Consider the following 25,094-nt stretch of genomic DNA (forward strand, 5'->3'; position numbering starts at 1 on the left):
AAAATGCCTTGAGCATCCCAAAAAACTGTTGCCATGACCTTTGCTCTTGACCGGTCCTCTTTTGCTTTGACTGGACCACTTCCACCTGTTAGTAGTCATGACTTTGACGGTGCTTTGACTTCAGGATCATACTGGTAAAGGCATGTTTCATCTCCTGCTATAATTTTTTGAAGAAATACTTCAGGATCTTGATCCCATTTGTTGAAAATTTCCATTGAAAGCTCTGCTCCTGTCTGCAGCTGACCGGGTCACAGCAGCTTTGGCACCCATCAAGCGGGAAAGTTCACTCTACTGTAGCTTTTCAGTCAGAATTGTGTAAGCTGAACCAATTGAGATGTTTGTGGTGTGGGCTATTGTTTCTGCTGCTAATCTTCAGTCCTCTTCAATTAGGGCATGAACAAGATTCATTTTTCCTTGCAAATTGATGTGGATGGTCTGCTGCTGAGGGGCACATCTTCAACATTCTCTTGTCCCTTCTTAAAACTAGTTATCCATTTGTAAACTGCTGATCTTTTTGAAGCATTGTGTCCATGAACTTTCCAAAAAGCATCATGATTTCACCATTTTTCCACCCAAGCTTCACCATAAACTGATGTTTGTTCTTGCTTCAATTTTAGCAGAATTCATGTTGCTCTGATAGGAGCTCTTTTCAAACCGATGTCTTATCCTTCTCAGTGCTCAAACTAGTTTCTGTTCAGACGTTGTAACAAATTAGTATGATTTTATTGTGGTGCAAAAAAAATTTTAAATCCACGCATAGTTTTTTCATAAGATACATTTTTCCATTAACTTTTCAAAAACCCCTGTACTGCTCAGCAATACAAAGGAGCATACTATTGATACCCTCAACAGCTTGGATGAATTATGCTGAAGGAAAGAAGCCAGTCTCCAAAGGTTATATACTGTGTGATTCCATTTAAATGACATTCCTGAAAAGACTGATATGGTGATGGAGAAAAGATAAGTGGTTTCCAGGATCTAGGAGTGGAGGGAGGTGGGACTATAAAGGAATTGCAGGAGGGAGTTGTTTTGGGTGATGGATCTCTCCTGTATCTTGATTGTGGTGGTTATGCAAATCTATACGTGTGTTAAAATTCATAGGGCTGGCCAGTCAGCTCAGTTGGTTAGAGTGTGGTGTTATAGCACCAACGTCAAGAGTTTGGATCTCTGTACCAGCCAGCTGCCAAAAAAAGAAAAAAAAAAAATTTATAGACCTACAAATTAAAGTCAATTTTATCATATGATAATTTAAAAATAGAATTTTTTAAAAAGTCCTCCTCCATTCCACAAATATTCTGAGTGCCCACTATGTGCCAGGCACTGTGCAAAAGAAAGTATGTGGAAAGAACCAATCAGAACATTTGTGCATCTGTGAGGGTGACAGACCCGAACCCAGCCATGATAAGCAAGCAGAAAGTGACCAGGGCTGTGGAGTCATGCCTTTCAGGTGGGGGAACCAGAGACGGCTGCTTAGAGGAAGGGGCATCTGAGCTTGAAGGAGGAATAGGAGCCATTCTTTCATTCAACACACATTTATTGAGCACCTACTGTGTGCCGAGCTCTGTCCTAGGTCCTGGGGATACTGTGGCAGACATGAAAAACCAAGACCCTGCTCTCATGGAGCTCACACTCTAGTGGGTGAGATGTGATGATAAACGTGTCACCAAATGAGAACCGCGGGGACAGAGGAGTGCTGGAGGAAGGTGGCAGCGTAACACAGTCAGTCATGGGGGATGCTGCTTTAGCGTGGTGATAAGGGAAGGCCTCTCGGAGAAGGTGACATTGTAGCAAAGGATGGATTGGAGCAGAGCCCTGATGGATGCGGCCATGGGAGGAGCTTGGGAAGCACTGAGGGAAGATGATTCAGGTGAAAGTTACAGCAAATAGAGAGGCTCTGAGCTGGAAAGGATCTTGAAGGGTGAGAGGGACTGGACAGGGACAAGTGGAGGGAGATGGGGGTGGGGAGGTAGGCTGGGATACCGGCAAGATGCCTGGCACGCAGTACTTGTTGCTAGAATGCTCGTCTTTATTCCCAGTGCCTGGTGCAGGGAAAGAAGACAGGGCAAAGCCCCCCACCCCATGGGGTTTCCTGGGGTTCCTCCAAGACATTCAGAAAGGACAGTCCAGGATCCCCATCTTTGCCCTCCCATGGCCATGACAGGTTTGATAAGATTGACAGCTGACGGTCACCTCTATTTAGGGCCTCATCAGCCACAACCCAGAAGGAAACAGCAAACTGCCCACCTGGCCACTCACATCATCTCCCCCTGACAACCCTGGGGGCCCTCGGGCATGCTGGGCAGCCTAGGGCGCCTCGGAAGGTGTGTGGGTCTGGAAGAGGGGGGGTAGGAAGAGCCCCACGGTGCCCAGGACGCATACAAACACGAACACCCACAGGAACAGCCGGTCGACCACCATGGCCACGTACTTCCAGTCCTCAATGACCTGCAGGCAGACACAGGGGCTGGTTACAGGCGCCAAGCACTGGGGTCCCTCCTTCCCCCAAGTCTGGCCCTCACCATCTGGCCAGGGACCCCACAGGTTTGGAACCACATTGTGGGGTGGCACACTCTGAGTCCAAGGCTCTTCTCTCAGTTGGGCCACTCTTATCTCTCTGTGTCCTCCAACTCCACCCCTACCTGTCCCCATGGCACTGCAGGGCCACTGGGAATGTGCGCTGTACAGAAAAGTTAGGAACGTGAGGGGGCATTAATACCACATATTGATTTGAAATCCAGATCTGGTTATACATAAAGGGGGATGAAGCCTGAGGACTGCAAAGCCCCTTTCTCTCATTTTCACCCCAAACTCTCTGCTTGAGCTGGTCCTGCCTAATGGAAGATTTGGGGCCCACCTTGCTCAGTGGGGGCAGGGTAATGCAGAACACCTGGAAATCCTGCTGTTTAATTTACTCAATTCTGTTCACAGCAGTATCTGCTATTTCCCATGTTTAAGACCTAACCTCCTTCTGCCGCACCATCTGGGTCTCTCTCCCTCTGCATCTCTGGTCTTCTCAGACCTGGGTGTGGGGTTGGTAGAAACTAGGCTGGCCTCCACAGGTGCCACCACAGATCTGCCTGCCTCCTTTGCACTAGGGGAGATGCCCAGAGAGAGGCCCATTTGCCCAGCACCCTGGGCTCCCTCCCGCCTGCCCAAGTTCACACCCCTGGCCTGTCTGGCTCACGCTGAATACTTTCCCAGGCAGAGAGGGGCCAGAGGAGGACTCAGCAGAGGCTCTGGAGTTGGAAATGCAGGCAGCAGCGGGCAAGCTGACATCAGTGACCCAATTTGTCAGGGCCCCGTCAATGGTGTGTGCCTACCCCCCAGGATAATCCTGTGTCAAGCCGGCCCCCACACCCCCAACCAAACACAACTGGCACCTGTGCCTAAGACACCGCAGGCACAGCATTGCTCTTCACACGGAGAGCTCCTCAGCTTTCTCTCAGCCTTCTTGGGCTTCTTTTTGACAGCCCTAATTTCAAATGGCTTTTTTTTTTTTTTTTGGTGTGTGTGTGCTTCTTCCACTCTTTTTATATTTTTGTGCTATTTATAGTGACCAGTTAATCACTGGGGAGGGAGAAAGTACTGAAGATGAGAAACACGGCATGGTCTGGCTTAGGAGTAGGCATGCTCCAGAAGGGAAGAAAGCCTCTCTTCTCCAACTACACATGAAAAAGTCAATCAGTCAATAAGTCCACCATGTGCTTAGTGCAGGGCAAGGCACAGGGAAGGGCAAGAGACATTAAGGATATCAGAAAGCCCCTGGGTAGTCAGTGGACCTCTCTGATCCTCCCTTTCCCCATTGTAAAATGGGAGCTCTAGCAAAAGCCCCTACACAGGGTTCCTGGAAGGGTTAGCAGCAATGTGTGTCAGCCCCTGGCAGAGCGCTTGATGTGTGGTTGGGGCTTAGTGAACACTGGTGATTCTAATAACAGTGGGTCCTGCCTGGCTCCTTCCCAAGAGGCTTGTAATTAATTGAGCTAGAAATAGCAGGAGGACCATGAGTGCCAAGGGAGTGGTGAGGACTTTAGAGGAGATGGAGTCCAGGGTGGGTGGCAGCATAGCCAGGGCTACAGGAGACCAATGCTTCCCAACCCAAAATGTGCACACGAACCATCAGGATCTGGTTAAAAATGCAAGTTCCTTAGAAATCCTGGCTCAGTTGAAATGGTGTCCCCGAAGCTGTATTTTGAAAAGGTGCCAAGGTGGTTTCCATTTAGCCAGCAGGGCTCCAGGCTGCACATTAATGTTTGAGAGTCAGTGAATTAGGTGATGCTGAGCTACTGAATGGTTTTAAAATCAACAATAGCATGATCAAATTAATTTTACAGAAAACGAAATCTGATAGTCCTATAGAACTGTGCTTCTCAAACACGAATGTGACTAGGAATCTCCTTGGGATCTGGTTAAAATGCAGGTTCTAAGTCAGGAGGACTGGAGTAGAGCCTAAGACTGAAAATCTGACCAGCTCCAGGTGATGCCAATGCTGCTGACCGAAGGACCACACTCGGGGTATAGAAGGGTATAGAAGGAGATCTCCCATCCTATACTCCGTTTGTTAGCAATTCTCCTCTTTCCTCAGCATAGCGTAATTTCGGGACTTTTCCAGCCTGCTTTTTTCTCTCCTTGCACTAATGGAATGCCAGTGCTTTCCCTTGAGAATGCAGCTGGTGAAAAGGAATTGCAGAAAGATAAAAATGAGATGTCCTATTTTTTTTCCATGCAGCTGCAAAGGTGGGGGGTACCATGGGCTCAGAGAATCTGATCTGATAAGGTATTGAAATGAGAACATTCACAAGGGTATGAAACTTGTTTTCCTGTCCAGTACGGAAATGTGTGTGAAAGTTTGTGACTGTTACCATCACATTCCGTGTTCAATTATAAAATTACCCTTAGAAGTGTCATTTGAGGAGTCTTTTGAGACACCCAAACTCTAGCATTCATCGCTTTGTCCTGTGAATGTAAACTTACCTCTTTTTAAAACTTACCCTCTTTTTAAAATATCTGTGATCCCAGAGTCATTTTCCAGCCCATTGAAGCCTCCCACTTGCGTTTCCTCTCTTCTTTTGCCCCAGGGCTTTCTCCAGCACCAAGGGTGCTTGCTCTGGAAAGCTGGAATAACCCAGAAGTGCAGGACAGCTAATGTCCTGGAACTTCACTCAACCTACTCGGGGTGGGAGCTTGTGGGTCAATACCCAGGCTCTCTCCAGGGAGGCGATTCTGAGGCCTGTTCCCATGGGTCCCCAGAAGTTCTCTAACAGGACTGAGCCCGTGGTGCCCCCAGCAGAATCCTCATTAATATCCTATTCTGGCTTTCCTCCTTTCCCCAACTAGCTTTCCCTTCTTCCTCACTGTGCGTCCCAGGATCACCTCTCAAAAAAAACTACCTGCACCCAAGTCCCCATCTCAAGATCTGCTTTTGAGGAACCCAAAACAAACAAAAAAAGATCACCAGTACTTCCTTCTTCTCCCCCAATGCATGAAGCTATGATAAAACTCATTTCATTTTTGGATTCCTTATTAAAATAAAGAATTTGAGAGTCCTTGTCTCATGAATTAACTGGGAAGTGGGAAACCGGTGATATTATCTGAGCCCCTTCCTTTGGGCAGGTGGGCAGGGACTGGGCAAGCTACTTACGCTCTGGTCTTCATTGTCACTCCTCATGTGCTGGGCAATGAAGCTGACACCCTCTAGCGCCTCTTGCACAGTCTGCCGGAACCTCCCAGAGGACCTCAGCCGGAAATCCCGGGGGACACCTGCCGAGTCAGAGCCAGCTGGAGACTTGGGAGCCGCAGAGGCAGGGTTCACAAAGTACATGGAGTTCCCGTAGAGGTTGGAGGGGCTGGCAGGGCCCACGGCAGAGGTGGCGGCAGTGGCCTCTGCCTTGGTCAGGCACGACTGGCTGGGCTGGGGTGCCCTGCCTGGGCTGCTGTCAGGGCCAGGGCGCGTCATGAAGAGGAAGGTGGGCAGCTTGTGCAGGAAGCAGCGTTTGACCCAGGGCGCCATGGTGTGGGTGCTGGGTGAGCGGTGGTGCACGTTGAGCACACAGACGCTGGTGACGATGGAGAAGGTAACCAGCACCATGGTGAACATGAGGTATTTGCCAATGAGTGGCACATCGAGGGAGGTGGGCGGCACAATCTTGGAGATGAGCAGCAGGAAGACTGTGAGCGCCAGCAGCACGGAGATGCACAGGGTCATCTTCTCGCCACAGTCGGAGGGCAGGTAGAAGACGAGGATGGCCAGGGAGGTGATGAGCACGCAGGGGATGATGAGGTTGATGGTGTAGAAGAGCGGCTTGCGCTTGATGATGAAGTCGTAAGTCACGTCCACGTAGCGAGGGTCCAGTGGGTTCACCGTCCTTCGCCCTGGGAGGGCTACTATGTCCCACTCGCCACTGGGAGTAAAGTCATCCATGCTGGCCATGGGAGACTTGAGGACCATGTCAATCTCCGTGTGGTCGTAGGTCCAGGAGCGGAACTTGAGGGTGCAGTTCTGCTGGTCGAAGGGAAAGTGCTTCACCTCGATCTTGCAGGCGCTCTTGTAGATGGCAGGGGGCAGCCACAGGATGCTGCCATTGGAGCGGACCACCACGTTGGTGTAGACAGACACCTCATAGGTCCCATCGGCACTGGGGTCCGGGCAGGGCATGGAGGAGAACATCATGAAACCCACAGACATGAAACCCGGCCCATTCTCAGAACTCACCAAAGAGCCCTTCAGGATTATTTCCTACTAATTACCCTGCCGACCCCCCATGTGCTCACTGAAAGGGGCTGCTTTTCTCGGCAACTGTGTGGTGGAGAGAGCCCTACCATAAAGCATTCTGAAGGCTTCACATGGAATAGCTCATTTAAGCCTCATGATAGTCCAATGAGGTAGGTTTTATTATTATCCCCATTTTACAGATGGGAAAGCCAACGCTCAGAGTAGTTAAATTTCTTCAAGGTCAGAAAACTAGTCAGCAGTACAGCTGAGATTTGAACTCAGGTCTGTCAGTCCCTAGACCATATACTCTTAATCATTTCCTGCTACTGCTGGTATGGTTACAACCCAGGAAGGCTATCCTTATTTCCTCCATCTACCTAAGATATCTTTGTATAGTATGTCAGTGGTACTAACACCCAACACTGACAAAGCAGCTGAGGTTCAAAAACACAGTATGGAAGACAGAAAGAGCACTGGACTGTAAAGGATCAGGATGCTGCCCTGGTCCTCACTGTGCCTGTGTGAGTTAGACAAGGCCCTTCTCTTTCTGGGCCTCCGACTCCCCACACGGAACTGAGGGTACTGGCTCTGCTTGTATTCCTCTTCCAGTCTGATAGCCTGGAAGGCTGAGTGACACACAGAGGGGCCTAGGGTTGCACTTGAGGCTGGGCCTGCTGCCCTGGCCTGGCTCTCACCAGCCATCGGCCAACCCCAGCCACTCACTTATTGTAAAGCACGATGTCAGGCAACCAGATGCGCTTTGCAGGGATCCTCAGGATGTTCACACCCTCGTAGCGGGAGCTGTTCCAGGCCAGGCGGTAGTCAGTCCATTCCTGAGCAGACAGGCAAGGCCCCATCACTTGTAGGTCCATTGCCACCAAAGGGCAGCCCTAGAGGCTGGGGACCCTCCAGGGCACTTACCTGTTTCAGCCAGACATTGGTGGTCATGATCTGTTCTCGCTCATTCTGGGGAGGGAAACAGGGCTATCAGTTCACTGTGAAGGAGCAGCCCTCACCAATGGATCACACTTGATCACGCAAAAGGCTCTGAGCTCTAGGCACATGTGACCAACTGGTGCCCCAACATCTCTTGGATGGGTATTTCACACGCAGCATGTCTGAAATAAAGCTCATGATCTTCCCCCAAACCTGGTCCTCCTTTGGCATCACTGTCTCAGTGAATGGCACCCCTAACCATCCAGCTCCATGAGCCAGAAACCTGGGTGGGAGTTGTCTCTGACATCTTGCTGTCTGATCCATATAAGTTCTATAGATTATGTCTCTTACATGAGTCTCAAATTTGTCTGCTTCTCTCCATCTCCATCTTCTCTCCATCATCTGTTGCCTGGACTATTACAATAGCCTCCTAACTGGTCTTTGTGACCTGCCCTGGCCTGCCTGGCAGCCAGGGTGATCCTTTTAAAATCTCAACTCCTTAGACTATGTCACTCTGTTCAAATCCTCCACTGCCTCCCCATCTTATCCAAAGTAAAAGCCAAATTCTGCCCAGGGCCTATAAGACCCTAAGGATCTGCCCCAAACCCCACCCCATTAGCTCTATAACCTCATATCCCAGCACTCTCCTGTTTGCTCGTTCCCTTTCAGCTGCACTTGTCTCTTTGCTCATATCTTTGCACATTCTATTCCCTTTTCCTGGAAATCCATACAGATGACTTCCTCACTTTCTTCAGGTATCAGAAATGTCACCCCATCAGAAACGTTTTCCCCAACCTTCCTATATAAAATAGCACCTCTGTCGCTCTTGCTCTCTCTCACTCTGCCTTATTTTTCTTATTACACTTATCACCACTGGACACTGTCTGTCTATGTATTGTCTGCCACCTCCTACTAGAATCTAAGAGGCTTGAGGAAAGGAGCCACCTAGAAGAGTATGTGAGACATCTCAGATACTCAATAAATATTTTCTGAATGAATACATATATTCTACCATAATAATCCAGGCCACCGTCATCCACTTTTCCCCTGGACCACTGTAAGACCCTCCTAACTGCTCTATGTCCATTCTGAACACCCCCCCCACACACACACTCATCTCTTTTTCCTGTGCAGCCAGAATGAACTTTCCAAAGTACCTGTCATTCCCCCACCCCCAATCTTATCCCTGTTTAGGTCACTTCTGTGGCTTTTTCACATGTGCAATAAAAATCCAACCCCTTCACAGGGTCTATAGGGCCTTGCAACTTTCTCAGCCTCATTTCACCTCCCTGTGCCCTTTTATTCTGTGCTCCAGGCTCCCTGGCCTTCTTTACTTCTCTGAATGTGTTTTGTGCTCTCAGTCTGCACCATTTCTCCTGCCTCCTCTTCAATATAGTTTGCAGTTTCCTGATCTCAGCTTGGGAGTCACGTCCTCCAGGAACATTTCTTGAACCTTCAATTAGGTAAGCATACTGGAAGGATAAGGTTCAGCTGCCAGTAATAGAGAGCCAGAGCCACACAAGCTTAAATAAAGAAGGATTTGTGTCTCACTCATGTAACAGTTTCGACATATATGGTGGTTTTTCTCTACAAAGTCCTCAGGTACCCAGGTTCCTTCCAGCTTTCTTCTCTACCACACCTAGAGTGTGGCTATCATCTCCATGGTCCAAGATGACTGCTGGAGCTTCAACCGTAACATCCACATTCCAGGCTGTTGGGGGTTGGGGGTAAGGAGAAGGAAGCATGCCAATCGTCTCATTTTGATTAGAGCATTTAGAGCATTTGCATTTAATGTAGTTATTGATCTATTTGAGTTTAAACTTACCATCTGTTTTCTTTTTATGCCCTTTTCTCTCTTTTCTTGACTTGTTTTAGATTATTTTATTATTCCATTTCTCCTCACATTAATATGACTCTTAGCAATGACCCTAGAGATTATAATATACATACTTGACTTTTAGGATCTAACATAAATTATTTTACCACTTCAAGAACAAGGCAAGGATTTTAGAACATTTCAACTCTATCTACCCCCTCCTGACTTTTGAGCTATTATTGTCATGTATGTAATTCTACATATTGATATAGTTAAAAGCTTGGAAGATATTTGTGTTTTATAGTGTCAATATCAATTTAAGTTAACCCATATATTAACCCTTTCTTTGGGGCTTCATTCTTTCTCACATATTTATATGTTTCCATCTGGGATCATTTTCCTTATGGTTAAAGAACACCTTCACTATTTCCTTTAATGTTGCATCTTCTAGTGTTAAATTCTCTCTCTCTCTCTTTCTGTCTAAAAACACCTTTATTTCAACTTCATTTTTGAAGGATATCTTCAGAATCCTTGTCTAATTCTAGGAATGCAGTTTTTTCCTGTAACGGTTTTAAAATGTCATTCAATTTTCTGGCTTCCAATTTCAGCTTTTAGTATTATTGTTGCTCTTGTCTTTTTTTTCTTTTCTTTTTCTGGATACTTTTAAGATTTTTTTCTTTCTATTTGGTTGTCAGTAGTTTGAGTGTGATGTACCTGGGTGTGGTTTTCTTTGTATTTATCGCTCACGGGGTTCACAGAGACTCTTGAATCTGTAGCCTAATGTCTTTGGTCAGTTTTGGAAAATTCTTAGCCAGTATCAGTTCAAAAATTATCTCCATTCCTTCTAAGACTCTAAATACACATGTTAGACCTTTTCTTTTTTTTAAAAAAATAATATACCATACTATTTTCTTTCCTGCATTTTTCATACTTTTTTTCCTCTCTGTGGCTTATATAGATGTTTTCTATTGACCTCTCTTCTAGTTCATTAATCTTCTCTTCTGCTATGACCAATCTGCTATTAGACCCATCCAATGAATTTTTTTCCAATGAGTTTTAAATTAAAGTTTTTGTATGTTTTTATTCTAGAATTTAACTTTGATTCTTTTTTTATAATTACCAGTTCTCTGGAGAAATTCTCCATCATTATAATTTCCTTGAACATATTAATAGTAGTTATTTTCTTTTTAAGAAAATTTGTTTATTTTAAATTGTGGTAAAATACACTTAACATAAAATTTATCATCTTAATCTCAGTTATTTTAAAGTCTATGTCTGATGACTCCAATATGTGGATCACCTGTGTGTCTGTTTCTGTTGTCTTCTTTTGTCTCTTGGTTTTTTCTCATTTTGTTTTGTCTTATGGCATGTCTAGTACATTTTACCTTTTTTTTTTATTGGTCTCCAGAGAGTATTTACTTTGGCTTTCTGTCAGGCAGTTAGAGTAGGGGCAGATCACCTTAATGTAGTTTGAGACTAGATTAAGCTAGGACTAGATCTGAGCTGGTTCAAAATAGGTTTTACTTTTTATGAGGGGGCTGATCTATTTTTTATTCATTTTCACTCCTGGAGGGACCCGCACTCCCACTATGTGTCATTTCAGTCCTGTGAGAGTGCCAACTCTTCAGTGAGGCTCCCAGTCTCTCAGCTACCAGTTTGTGCTCAGTTTCTTAGCCTCTTGGCTCTCTGCTATTTACCAGTAGTCATTGTGGGGAAAAGCACCACAGACTTCCAGGGTCACATCCTAGATCCTGGTCACTCAAGTCCTGGCTGAGATCTCCAATTACCTTCAGATTTTTTTCTTTTTTTGATGCTTTTGTCCAGTTTTTCTAATTGTTCTTGTGGATGGGTTAATCTGCAACAAGCTACTTTGCCATTATCAGAAGTAGAAAACGTTTATCTGTCTTAAAGACATTTTTTTTAAGTTGAGGTATAATTTACATACAGTGAAATGCAAAGATCTTCAGTGTACAGTTTCATCTGTTTTAACAAATGCATTACCTATGTAACCCACCTCCTTCCAAGATATAGGACATTTCTATCATCCAGAAAGTTCTCTTGTACCTTAGTCCTGTCCTTCATTCTCCTTTATTCCCCCAGCAGCTGCTGAATGTGCCTAGGACATTGGTGCGGGACCCTGGTGCTCCCTCCCCACAAAAAAAATAGCTGCTTTGAAAGGCCCACTTGTTTTACCCTGCACAAACTCTTTGCCTGCTCCTTAGAAACTTCCATCTTTAAACTGGTTGTGCCTAATCCTCCCTCCTCAAAAAACAAATACCCCCCCCCAAAAAAAAGAAAGAAAGAAAAATAGAAGGATCTCCCCCCATCTCCAATCTAATATTTGCTTTATACACAAGCTTTCAAGAATACCACAGCTCATGGTTGTACTCGCAGGGGTAGAGGCTGGAGGCTGTGTCCCCTCCTCCTTCTGGTAGTCTCTATCACCCCATAGGGACCATGGAGCAGATCTGGTAGGGGCAACCTGAGCCTAGAAGCATGGCCAGAGCCACTTGCCTGTTCAACCTCACCAGGGTGGCTGCTCACAGCAGCAGCTGGGTTCACTTCACTAAGCGAAATGCCCTTGGCTGGACAATAACACTCAGACAACAGCCTGGGCAAGGCCTGCGTAGAATCCCGCAGAAGGGTGAGGGACAGAGGCTTCCTGTGCTTCCTCCTAGGCAAGGGAGCCAGCCATTAACCTGGCCAAAGCCTCTGGAGGCTGTAGATTTGAGGGCCTGGATTGTGGGGGTCAATTGTGCTAGAGAGAGGCTAGGGGTTAAGAAGGCAGCCACCTGACCAGAGGAGGTTCATCCCCCGTGGTTTCTTCTTCCCCATGGCTGGACACAACACCCTGCACTCTCCCTATGTGAACACTCCCCTCAGAACTGCTTCCAGGAGCAGGGCTCTAAGCCTTTGGGTGGAGACTCAGGAAGGTTTACCATGATCCCTCAGACACCTCCAACTTAGAGACAGCAGAGGGGAGACGGGAAGTTCACCTCAGCCTTCCTCAGTGTCCCCCACCCCTGCCCCACAGCTCTGTATCAAGACCTGACAATCCCACCTGTGAATGCTGCAATCTATTCCTCCCATCCATACCTGCAGCAAGCACCCTCACTTGTTCAGACCCTCACCCACCTGGCTCAACAGGGGTTGCAACTGCCTCTGGTCCTGCCCCTACACCTGGGCCTCTGTACCCATCAGTTCCCCAAACCTGGTTCCCATTTTTCCCAACAAGTAGCGGGTATGTGAGGTCAGCTGTTGAGCAGGCTAGGGGGCATGATAGTGTGGGGCTAAGAGGACAAGGAGGAGAAGCTTTTAGTTATGTAGGAGAACTAGCTGAGCAGAGCCTATAGCAGGTCTGTTGGCTACCTACCCAATGGTCATCCCTCCCCAAGCCCCTTTCTTCTTTTTAAACAAAAACCATGGATTCATTAGATATTTGATACTCATGAACTTCATGGGCCCTCTCCAGCCTCTTTGCCATGTATTGATAAATATAAACCAACTTTGGTAATTCCATTCCTCTGGCCCATGATCAATTAAGGCTTGGGCATGAGTTATAGCCCTGACCAATGAGATGTAAGGGATTGCCTAGAGAACAGGTCTCTGATAACATTTTCCTTCTGCTCAAAAAAGAACCCCCACAAAAGATTTGCCATTTCCTGTAACAGACACTGTCATGTGCGAGTTTTATGTTTAGAGCTATGGCTGCCATCTTATGACCATGAGGGACAAACAAGAGAGTCTTGACTTTATTGACAACAACCTGGAGTGCTGAAGTTGAATTACTGAGCTAACCAACCCTGAAACTATTGGCCTCCTCTCTTGTTCTATGGTATAACACGTGTCCTTATTGTTTTAGCCACTCTTAGTTGGATGTTCTGTTACTTGAAGCCAAGGCATTTAAATCAATAGCAAGATCATGGATTTTCAGGTGGCTCCAAACTGTGGAGCTAGGGTGCACAAAGTGGGCAGGACATCCCAGGCAAAGAGGACAGCATGTGCAAAGGCACAGACAGCAATTTTGAAATGAAAGAATCATAACATACAGGCAAGGTCAGGGCACTCAAAGTTTAAGCAAATTCCTTAATTTATGGAGATGGAAAAGGATCAGATGAACAATCTGGGACCTTGCCCAGAGATCTGGCAATACCAGAAGTCAAACTCAAGTCTCCTGACTCCCATCTCTGCACACGGAATAGCCACTCCTTTTCCCAAGACCTGGCGGGAGCACTGAAAACCCACCCTGCCTCTTCTCCTGAGCCTTGAGCCGCAGCTGCCCTCTGCACCTACCACACTGATGAGCTGGGCCAGGGAGAGCTGCAGCTGAATGGAGATGAGCTGCAAGGAGCTGGTGGCTGGGCGGATCAGGTTGTTGTAGCGGGTTTTGTTCAGAAGGTCGTCCATCAGCTTCTCCTCGGCATTGGCCACACGGCCGTCCCCTGGGAAAACTCACAGTCAGACCTGCTGGGCTATCATCCAGCTGACCCCCACTGCAGCTGATGTCAATGAAGGGGACAGCTGCGAGAACCAGGGAGCACAAGTGCCCTCAGGGCCAGCTGAAGCAGTTAAGGTGCTGGCAGGCCTGCCTCTCCTTGGGGACTTCAAATTAAACACATCCAAGACAGAGCTCAGCTCTCTCCTCCCATGCCGTACCTTTTCCTCCTCCTGTTCCCTCTAGGAATGAATGATATCTCACGCTCTAGATATCTAGTCCAAAAACTGGTCTATTCCTGACTCTTCCCTTGGTTCATCCAAGTGGCCAGCCAGTCCTGTATATTCTACTTTCCAAGTCTCTCAGTCTGTCCTCCCATCTCCACTGCTACAGCTATGGCCCTAGCTCACCACCCCTGCCCTGGGCTATTCCAGTAGCTTCCTTGCTGGTCTCCCCAATCCCCACTCTGCCCCTGCCATCCTTGTATTTAATACAGTGTCAGAGTGGTCTTCCTACAGCGAACTGGATTGGGACCCTTCCCTGCCCACAACCTCTCAGAGCGGTAGGCAGAGTGAAAAGCCAAACATTTTGTTTTGGCATTCAATGCCCTTTGTTCCTGGCACTGGCTTCTCTTCTTCAACCTGATTTTCTCCCCCTTCTCCACCTCTACCCCAGACATGCTTTATTCTGGCCATACCCTACTGCTTGCCTTTCCTCATGTGGCCTTCACTGTCTCACTTCTTGGTCTTTGAGCATGATCTTTTGTCTGCCAGGATTGCCCCCAGCCTACCAGCCATCAAATACCTGAGTGTCTATCTGTGCCAGGCACTGGGCTATGTGCTGGGAATAATGGCAAGAAAACTAGAAATGGTTCCTGCCATCAGAGAGCTTACAGTGCAGGAGAGGAGCACTATTACTCAAATGTAGGTTTTGTGTGCAGGCCTGGGTGCACAATGGTGCTTTCCCTAAGAAGAAAACAGGACTGAGATGGGGGGCATGTTTTCTGGGTTCAGACTTAGACCTACAGAGCATGAGGTCCCCTTGAAATGCTGAATGGAGGCTCCAGCTGGCAATTGGCTCCTGGCCTGGAGCTTAAAGGAGAGGTTTGGCTCAGAGCCACATTCAAGACCCAGCTCAGATGTAGCCTTCTTGTAGGGAGCCTAAGCCAGCCGCCCTGAGCTCCCACAGCCCCAGATCTGCCTCTCTTCACACCCTAGATCTCTTGCCTAGTGGTATTTAGGTCTTTGTCTTGTCTCCCACACATGACTGGGAGTGACTTAAGCTTGTGCACTCTGGTGTTTTCAGGGAGAATGTCACCTATAGGCGGGGGTTGGGGACTCCTTGGAAAGAGGAAGACTATCAGAGGAGGGTCAAAGACACTTGAGCAGGACAGCCCAGGAGCAGAAAAACATGAGAGTGGGCACAGGAAACAGTGTTGGGGCAGGTGAGCAGGTGGGAGGATAAGGAACGATGGAGGCCAAGGAGGTGGGGTGGGCATGCTGACCAGGGGCTGCCTGGCTCACTAGGCACAGGAGGAGTCTGACTGCATCCTCTTCCAAAGAGCCAGTTCACTGCATCTTACCAAAGCCCTTTCTTTTTGGGAGGGGCCAGAGAGCCCAGAGCATGGATTGCCCAATTGAGCAGGTCTGAGGTAAACTCTTGAGTGGGTGCTGGGCTGGACACGCAGCCACAGGGAGCAGCCGCCACCCTGCCTACTCTATGCACTTTCCAACTCGCTGCCTATCTGGAGCAGATGCAATATTTAGTGCCTTGTGAAAGATGCTCCCAGCGCACCTGCTGCCTGCTGCCCCTCCCCCAGACTGCCTGGGGCTCTCCAGAGGGGGGTCCTGTGGATGCTTGGCCTAGATTCTGAGCCCTGCCTCTCGTACCCTTGACCCCCTCTCCCAGAGGCCAGCTGCTTGAATACCCTGGAAGCCAGTCTGTAGCCCCAGGCTATAACTGGGTCCCTCCCACAGCCCTCCTTTAGTGGACCTATTGGGGCTGACCTCTCATTTCACAGAGAGGGGTGTGACTTGCCCAGGCCCATCTGGCAGTTCTGAGGCAGCTCTAGGGTCTGGATCTGTAGCTCCCAGCCCCCAACCCTGCAGTACTGGGGGAGGCTGGATTCCATATCTCTGCAGTCCCAGGAGGCTGGTCCAACTGGGTTCCCAAGGGTCCAGGACAGCTCTGCAGGCTGTGGGAGCTCATATTCCAGCCCTAAGTCCATCCAATGGACCCAGGTTAATCACCTCTGGGTCTGTCCTGCCTCGAAGGCATTCAGCTGACCCCGAAGGACCCTTCCCCATCTTGAGAACCACCTATGGGCTCCAGCGTTACAGGTTCCCAGTACCTTAGACCATTGGCCCAATCTTCTATTTCTCAGCTGGGGAAACAGACCAAAGAGGGGAAGGAATTTACTCAAGCCAGGTCTAGGGGCCTCTTTCAGACAGAGGCTTCCCCTGATCCCTGAGCCTTCTTCAGTGCCCTCATTAACTTTCCCACAAGGAGATTGCCCCTGCAGAGACACAACTGGTGTTGTCCAGAGCGGAGGGTGTGCCCATACCTGCGCCTGTGTTTGCATTTGTGAGTTGGGTATGTGCATGTGTGGGCTGAGGGCCGCTGTGGACTGGAATGCATCCCCCTGCCCCAAGGCTGGGGTTGGGGGGCAGAACAACACATATTTAGGCTTTCCAATCTGCTGCTTAATGCCTGTGAGGCCTGCTGGGTTCAAAAGACAAGAGACAAGCCTTTCATCCCCAGCTGACAGTGGTGGCCCAGACTATGTGGACGCTTCTGGGGCACTGTTGGGGGGTCACATCCCAGCCCATGGGCTCACAGTTAAACAGAGAGGCCACCACTAGGGGTCAGTCATGATCCAACGATTCTGATGAGGAGTGGGCCCCATCAGCGTCTGTCCAGGGTCTTGCCTTCAGAGGCCTTTTCTGGAAGAACTGCTACCCCACAGAAAGGGGTCAATCTGAGAGGAAGCCATAGCTGAAATTCTAAACTGTGTGTGTGTCCAGTTTGAAAAAGCATATCCAATCTAAAAATCTATATTGGAAAAATGGAAAGATATACCATTGTTTTGGAATACAAAATATAGAAAGTATACAGTCAACAGAATCTTCATAGCACATGGGCATCAGAAAGGCAGAGTGATTTTCAACTGGGAGTGTGTGTCCTAACTGAGGAAGGAACACAAGATTTGTGTTTATTAAAAGGCAACTATGGATTCTTTTTTAAAGTTGAGACTTTATCTTTCACAAAGAGCTCACCACATTCTATCAGTGCTTCCAAATACGTGTATGAATCACCTGGATGCTTGTAGTGCAGATTTCCAGGCTTCATCTCCAGAAAATGCAATCCTGGGAGCCTGGGGAGGTGGGGGCAGGATTCTGTACTGGGTGATGCAGGCTGCCCCAGGACCAAACTTAAGAAACAGTGCAACTGGCCCCCACACATCTGAGTCCCCAAGTACTTAGGCAGGGCATATCATCTCCATAGAAAAGGTGGGGAAACGAGGCCCAGAGAAGGGAAAGAAATGGCATGCGGTCACCCAGCAGGTGGTGGCAGAGCCGTGATATACACATCGTGTGTGGACACCATCTTTAATGAGAGCTCCACTTCCCTATCAGAACCTTCTATGTCCCCCCCACCTCTACCTCCAGCACCCCCTGTGGTCAGTCTCTGTCCAAGAAAGGCATAGCCCTGTTCTTCTAGGCTGACTGGGGCTGAGAGGACAAGCTTGAGCCAGAGTGTAGGAGTTAAAAGGGTCCTTGGAACTCAGGTGGGGAGACTGAGGCCCAGAGAAGGCAATCCTTACCACATCTGAACTCTGCCTGGAGAAGGGCTGATTGGGTCTCTTCGACCAAGCTGGCTGTCCAGGCCTGCCAACCCCCAGCTGTGGGTGATCAGAGGTAGGTGCCATAAAATGTTTCCTGAGAGATCCGCCCCAAAGTGCAAAACATTCCAGGCTGGCGAGGTGGGCAAGCCCCTTCCCCTCTCAGCTGAGTTTCCCCATCTCTACTATGAGAGCGATGTTGGAGGAGACCTCTCTCTAAGACTGAGCAGCAGATTTGCTCCCAGGTATCTACACCGCCCCTCCCGGGTTGCCGGCTGCGCTGCGCTCACTCTTCAACAAAGTCACCTCGCAGGCGAGGAAGGAGCCTCGGCCCTGTCGGGACCGGGAGTCGGTGCGTCCCAGCCTCCCTTGGCGCCGGGGCTGAGAGGAGCTGCCTGCAGAACCGGTGCCACCCAGCCCGGCTGCGCAGCCCAAAGGCGCTCTCCACGGAGGGGGGCCCTGGCCTGCGCAGCAGCAAGAGGGGAGAGGCGCCCTCGCCCCAAACCTCGCAGACCCACCCACCCAGGCCCGCCCCCGTTGCCTCGACGAGTGGTCTCAGCCCTGCCCACGCCCCCATCTGGCCGGGACAACCTGGAGCCACACCCCCGGCGCGGGACACCCTCCCTTCCCTCCCACCTGTGGCCAGTCCAGCCCCGCTCGGCCCGATCGAAGAGCCCCTCCCTCCTTCCCCGAAAAGAACTTACCACGTCCGCAAAGGGCGACCAGGGAGAAGAGGACCAGGGGGTGTGCGCTCCTCATGGCGGGCGGGGGCCAGGGTGGCAGCCGCCGCGAGCTCGGCTGTCGGATGACCCGGCCACTGGCGAGCCACGAGCAGGCGAGTAAGCGCTGGTCCCGGTCCCTGAGGTCTGACGGCGCGGTGACGGCGGGCACTAGGACCCCGCGGAAAGCCCGCCGAGCCCCGCGTGGGCAGAGCTGTGAGCCCCGCCCACTCGGGATGGGGCGGGGCCGGCTGTTCCGGATGGGTGACCGAGGCTCGTGGCCAGGTGGCTGGGCTTGGTACTTTTTGACCTACTTCGGCTCCCAGCCTTCTTCGAGGGAGGCCGGCGGGACAGCACCTGCACCCTTTGTACAGTTGGGGAGACTGAGGCCTCGAGAGCGGCAGACGCTTGCGCGGGATCCCTCTACTGTTCGGGGAAGTGGATGTGTCCAGCGGGGAGGTCCCTGGCGCTTGCCTGCTCTCACCCTGAACTCAAGACTCGGGAGGCTTTTCGGAAAACAAATGCTCTCAAGTTCATACCCCTGGGGTTTTGCTGAAAGAAAGAACACTGCAGAGAGTGAGCCAGCGGGCAGGGAGTCTGCTATCTGCAGACGCTTAAGAAAAGTGTATGGAATTTAGAGGGTGAAATAGCTCAGCGTCCCCTTACCCAACCTGGGGACTGGAGCAGGGAGCAGAATTAAAGGGAGAGGGCTGGGCAGAGTGGGCTTGCTGCCTCCTTCCCCTGGAGCCTTACAACCTGCGCCGACCCGAGAAATTCGGGTGAGGCAAGGAAAGAAGCGCGCCCCTCCCCCAGTCAGGGGGTCCTTGATAAGGTTTGGAATCAGTTCCACTCCCTTCGCCATTAGGGGACATCACAGGACAGGTGTCAGCGCCAGGGCAGCCCCATCTCTGGAACTGGCCGGAACTGGTGCCTCAATCCGGGATCCAAAAGGGCATCAGGCAGTTTCCTGTAGCCCATGGCGCTCCCTTTCCCTCTCCCTCCAGACGCCCATTTCCTCCCCAGTTTGGGCCCAACAGGCAAATCCGGAGGAAGGAGGCGGGCAGCGCAAGGTCTAGGGGAGTGATCACCTAAAAAGGGCGGCTTTGATACCTCTCCACGATTCAGCTTGCTTTCGTATTGCTTCCCCCGATGTCTTTTTGCTGTAATCTGACATGTTAACATAGGATCTTCAAACAAACAAACAAACAAAAACTGTTGAAATGGAGCTAATTTCCCCTTCGGGGTGGTTTGGAGAATTTAGGTTTGAGTGCATTCTCTCTTCTGCAAACTGCAGCAAGAATAGGTGAGATATATGAAGTAAATAAAAAAAACATAGATGGGCTGAAAAATAAGAGAATCACCTTCATGAACCAAACACAGAAAAGAAATGCAAAAGTGGTTGGAAACTGAAGCCTGGGGCTTGCTGGGCTTTGGAAGCCAAAGGCAGTGGCAGGTCCTTTGGGATAAAGGGGGACAAAAAGACTCTTGGCTAGAAGCTGGGATCTTGAACCCCAATCCTTGAAAGGATGCTAGGAAAGAAAGCCTCCTGCTGATCGGGGGCTGTAGTCCTGGCTTTATAGGATGTGAATTGTCTCCAATATACCCCAGGAGAGGAGCTTGAAAATGCCATAAAACCTGGAGGCAATTGCAAAACTGTGAGTCAGAGGAGCAAAGGGGGAAGGTAGGAAGAGAGAGAATATAGCGTCCATTCAAAATAGCCAACGCCTGTGCCAGAAAGCAAAGGAAGTGCTCAGAGAATGGAGGGGACATGTCAAAGGACACAGAAGCTAACTTAAAGGGGGGTCCACTGACCAAATCTGGGACAACTTGAGCAGCATTAAAATGATAGTGACGAATTATAACTCACTGAGTAAAATAAGAAATTATGAACCTATATTGAAGTAAACAATTGAAAGTTTGATGAGAAATGGGATGCTTACATAGTTTTAAAGTGCCTCCCCACAAAATACTTGTTAATTATATGGGGGAAAAGTGTTAACTTTACCGAGAAGAAGCCTGGTGGCAGACACCCCCTGTGGTAGATTGAATAATGCCACCCAAAGATGTCCACATCCTAATCCCAGAACCTGTGGGTGTTATTTTATATAGCAAAAACGATTTTGCAGGTGGGATTAAGTTAAGGATTTGGGGATGGGAAGACTGTCCTGGATTATCTGGGTGGGCCCACTGTAGTCATAGGAGTCCTCATAAGAAGGAGGCAGGAGATCAGAGGGGAGGATGAGATGTGGAGAGGCAAGCAGAGATGGGAGCGATGCAGCTACCAGCCAAGGGATGCCAAGGTAGCCTCTAGAAGCTGGAAGAGACGAGGGGATTCTCTCCTGGAACCTCCAAAAGGATCCAGCCCTGCCAATACCTTGATTTTAGCCATATAGGACCAATTTTAAACTTTTGACCTCTAGACTGTATGAGAAAAAAATTAAGTTTTTTTTAAAGCCACTACTTTTGTGGTAATTTATTGTAGCAGAAATAGAATACTAATCTACCACTTTAACCAAGTGATCAAAAAATTAACATTACCAGAAATGGGGTAAATCAAAATTGTGTACCACCTGCTAGGACACAATGGGAAGAACACAGAATCACTTCTCCAATATCCTGCTGAAGATGTATAACTTGAATCTAGTCATGAGGATACATCAGGCAAACCCAGATAAAGAAACGTTCTACAAATAACTGGTTATCTTCAAAAGTGTCAAGGTTATGAAAGTCAGTGAAAGACTGTTTCAGATGGAAGGAGACTAAAGAGATCTCACAACTAAATGCGACATGATTCTGAAATGGATCCTTTTGCTGTACAGGACACTACTGGGACACCTGGCAAAACTTGAGTTGGGCCTGAGGATTAGATGTATCGAGATTAATTTCCTGATATTGATGTCTATATTTTGTCCATATAGGAGAATATCCTTGTTTGTAGGTAATGCACACTAAAGTATTCAGAGGTGATGGGGGCATATCATGTTGGAAATGTATGTCCAAATGCTGCAGGGGGAAACTTGTACTTGTATGGTACAAGTTTCTATGGTACTTGTAACTTTTTTGTAAATTGGAGATTTTAAAGAAAGCAAAACGAGTCTACAACCCAAGATTTGAAAACATATGAAGCAATCGATAGTCAATAAAATAATCAACAAATTCACTCCAGAAAAATAAATTTTTATGGAAATCTGACAAATATTTTTTTAAATAATAGAAAAAGAGGAAAATGGATCCAATTATTTATTCAGGATAGTATAATTTTGATACCACATTGGAGCAAGGATATGCAAGAAAAGTACACTATAGACCAATCTGAATCATGGGTCTTTATCACAGGGAGGTGGCACAGAGCAGTGGTCAGTACATGGCCTCTGGAGCCAGGCCATCTGAATTTGCATTCTGGTGCCACTATTTATCTTCTCTGTGACCTTGGGGAAGTGACTTGACTTCTGTGTGCCTTAATTTTCTCATATATAAAAGAGGAAAATAACCTTTACAATAAGCCTTCTAGGATAAAATGAAATAATTCATGGAAAGCACCTTAATAGTGCCTAGACCATAGAAAATCTAACAAATGTTAGATATTGTTAGCTATTATGAACATAATTTCCAAAATTCTAAATAAAATAATACCAAGTTGAATATAGCAGTTTCCGCAAAATAATAATAATAATAATAATAATAATGCATCATGGCAAGTAGGTTCCAGTTCAACAATACAAGAATAAGCAAACATCATTTACTAATGTAATATACTTCCTTAACAAATGAAATACTCATTCAGTGCAAACTATTAGAAAACTACTTCCTTAAACTAAGAAACCTGTAGTAATGATCATACTTAATGGTAAAACTTTAGAAGCAATTTCCATCAAAGTCAGGAATTAGACCCGGATGCCTTCTATCACTATTTCTATTCAACATTGTACTGAGGTCCTAGGCAATGAGTTAGTTTAAACCATATGAAATTGCCAATTTTTAGGTCACACCCTGTTCAATATCAGCAATTTATATGATTCAACCTATAACAGACAGAAATAGAAGAAATAAAATTTAGAAATTAGAAAGGAAAAATACCCATATTTGTGTACATATGATTGCCTATGTAGAAAATCCAAGAGAATACACAGATAAATTATTAGGACTAGTAAGAAAGTTAGCAAGATTGGCACAGAAAGAGAAATACCACATGTTCTCACTTATTGGTGGGAGCTAAAAATTAATATATAAATTCACACACACACACACACAAAACGGGGGGGGGGGAGAAGATATAACAACCACAATTACTTGAAGTTGATACGACAAGCAAACAGAAAGGACGTTGTTGGAGGGGGGGGAGGGAGAAGGGAGGGAGGTTTTGGTGATGGGGAGCAATAATCAGCCACAATGTATATCGACAAAATAAAATTTAAAAAAAAAAAAAAAAAAGAAAGAAAGCAAGATTGCTGAATTTAAGATCAACTTTAAAAAAACTGTTAGTTTTCCTATACCTCAGTAATAACAAATTATAAAATGTAATAGAAAAAGATCCTATTCATAACAGCAACAAAACCTGAGAATATGTCTAACAAAAATACACGAGACCTTTCATAAAGAATATTGCTATGGTCTGAACATGTCCCCTAAAATTCATGTGTTGAAACTTAATCACCAATGTGATAGTATTAAGAGGTGGGACCTTTAGGAAGTGATTAACTCATGAGGGCAGAGCCTTCATAGATGGTATTAACACCTTATAAAAGGGCTTGGTGGGGTGAGTCGGTTTCTTCTGTCCTTTCCATCAGGTGAGGACACAGTGTTTGTTCCCTTTAGAGGAAGCAGCATTCAAGGTGCCACCTAGAAAGTAGAGATAGGGCCCTTACCAGACACCAAACCTACTGGTGCCTTGATTGTGGACTTCCCAGACTCCAGATCTATGAGAAAATAAATTTCTGTTGTTTATAAATTACTTAGTTTCAGGTGTTTTGTTATAGCTGCACAAACATACTAAAACAAATATAAAAATTACTTCAGGGATTTACAAGAAGAACTGACTAAATGGAAATATATACCATATATTATTATAAATGGGAGGGCTCAATATCATAAACATAACACTTCTCATCAAATTAAGCTATAAATTCCATGCAATTCCCACACAAATCCCAATAGAATTATTCATGGAATTAGACAGGCTGATCCTAAAATTCATGTAGAAGTCAAGGGGCCCAGAACAGTATATAGCACACATGGCTGGTGTCCTGCCCATTTGGCATCACCAACCCCATACATGCCTCCAAGAGCAGCCTCAGTGTATTCATCACGCCTTTTTATTCAGTACTTTTTTTTTCTTTTTTGGCAGCTGGCTGTTATAGGGTTCTGAACCCATGACCTTGGTGTTATAAAGCTGCACTCTAACCAACTGAGCTAACTGGCCAGGCTTTATTCAGTATTTTCTGATGTTTTGACATCTGAGGCCTTGCTGATCCTGGAGAGACTGTCCCTTCCGGGCTAGCCGGTTCCTGGAGATAGTAAAGGACTTGCCTGCAAGTGTACCTTTCATATGCAAACCAACCAATCCAAAGTGCACACCCCCTAACTACCTCCTTTATCTAGCTCTTACACCCTAAGCCACTGCCCATCTACCCTAATCACCCCAGGGCCATGCATAAGACAATTAGGGACAGCCACTATGCCCCAGAGCCCTAGGTAATCCTAAATTTGCTTACACTGTCTTGCCTTGCTTTTCCCTTGAAACCCACAATAAAAGCCCTTGCCCATATTCCCCTGAGCTCCTTCTACCACCTGACCAAACCTGGTGCTTCCCCATGTAGCCCTTTATGGCATGCCCTGCCTCCTGCTTCTAGGCACCTCTGAGTATAAAAAACTTCTTCCTTCATGACAGTCATTTCCATGTCTGTGTCTCATCATATCTGATTAAGGCAAATCCTGAGTGCATTTTAAAGCAGCCAGTGAGAAATGGGAGTTGGTGGATAAATATCCAAGCTTCCTCGCCCCTCAGTTGGAATAACTCTGAAGTGCCCAATGAGACTGAGCTCTGGTTACCCTTTGTGGTCACCTGCTCATTAATGCACCCTCAATCAGATTTCTTTCCTTCCTTTCTCACTTCGACTCTCCCAGCTGTGCTTCCTAGGATCACCTCTTAAAGAAAATTCTTACACCCAAATACTTGTCTTGGGTTCTGCTTCTAGGGAACCCAAATGAATATACATTTTTAAAGGAGAAGAATGACATAGGAGGTGGTGAGTAATATAATGCCATAGAAATTAAGACATTGAAGTGTTGTCGAGGAGATGAGAAAAGGAAGCACTGGAAGAGAATGGGAGCCCAGCAAGACATCCATGACACATAGAAACGTGAAATAAGACAGAGGTAGCCTTATATATCTTTGTGGAAAGGATGGACTATTCTACAAAGGCTGTTAGGACAATTGATTATCCATATGAAAAGTAAATACAATTAGATCCCTAGTTCACATCATTCCAAAAATAAAATCCAGGTTGACTAAAGATCTAGTTGTGAAAAGCAAAAATTTAAAAACCTTTTGAAGGAAATACAGGAGGATATCATTATGACTGGGGCCATATCTTAGGTCAGGGCGGTATAACTGAGTACTATAGACTGGGTGCTTAAAC

General features: G+C 47.3%; 1 protein-coding gene across 1 annotated transcript; it reads right to left on the reverse strand.

The window, feature by feature from the left end:
- Positions 1 to 2,304: 2,304 nt before the first annotated feature.
- On the reverse strand, positions 2,305 to 18,496 carry CHRNB4 (cholinergic receptor nicotinic beta 4 subunit). The gene is made up of 6 exons (XM_063091465.1): positions 18,442 to 18,496; positions 13,755 to 13,903; positions 7,631 to 7,675; positions 7,433 to 7,542; positions 5,639 to 6,632; positions 2,305 to 2,445 (listed from the first exon to the last, which is right to left on the reverse strand). Exons 1-6 carry the CDS (start codon positions 18,494 to 18,496, stop codon positions 2,305 to 2,307), a joined length of 1,494 nt encoding a protein of 497 aa, XP_062947535.1.
- Positions 18,497 to 25,094: the final 6,598 nt, after the last annotated feature.

This window comes from Cynocephalus volans, chromosome 3 (assembly GCF_027409185.1).
Source record: "Cynocephalus volans isolate mCynVol1 chromosome 3, mCynVol1.pri, whole genome shotgun sequence".
In the NCBI taxonomy this organism is placed as follows: Eukaryota; Metazoa; Chordata; class Mammalia; order Dermoptera; family Cynocephalidae; genus Cynocephalus; species Cynocephalus volans.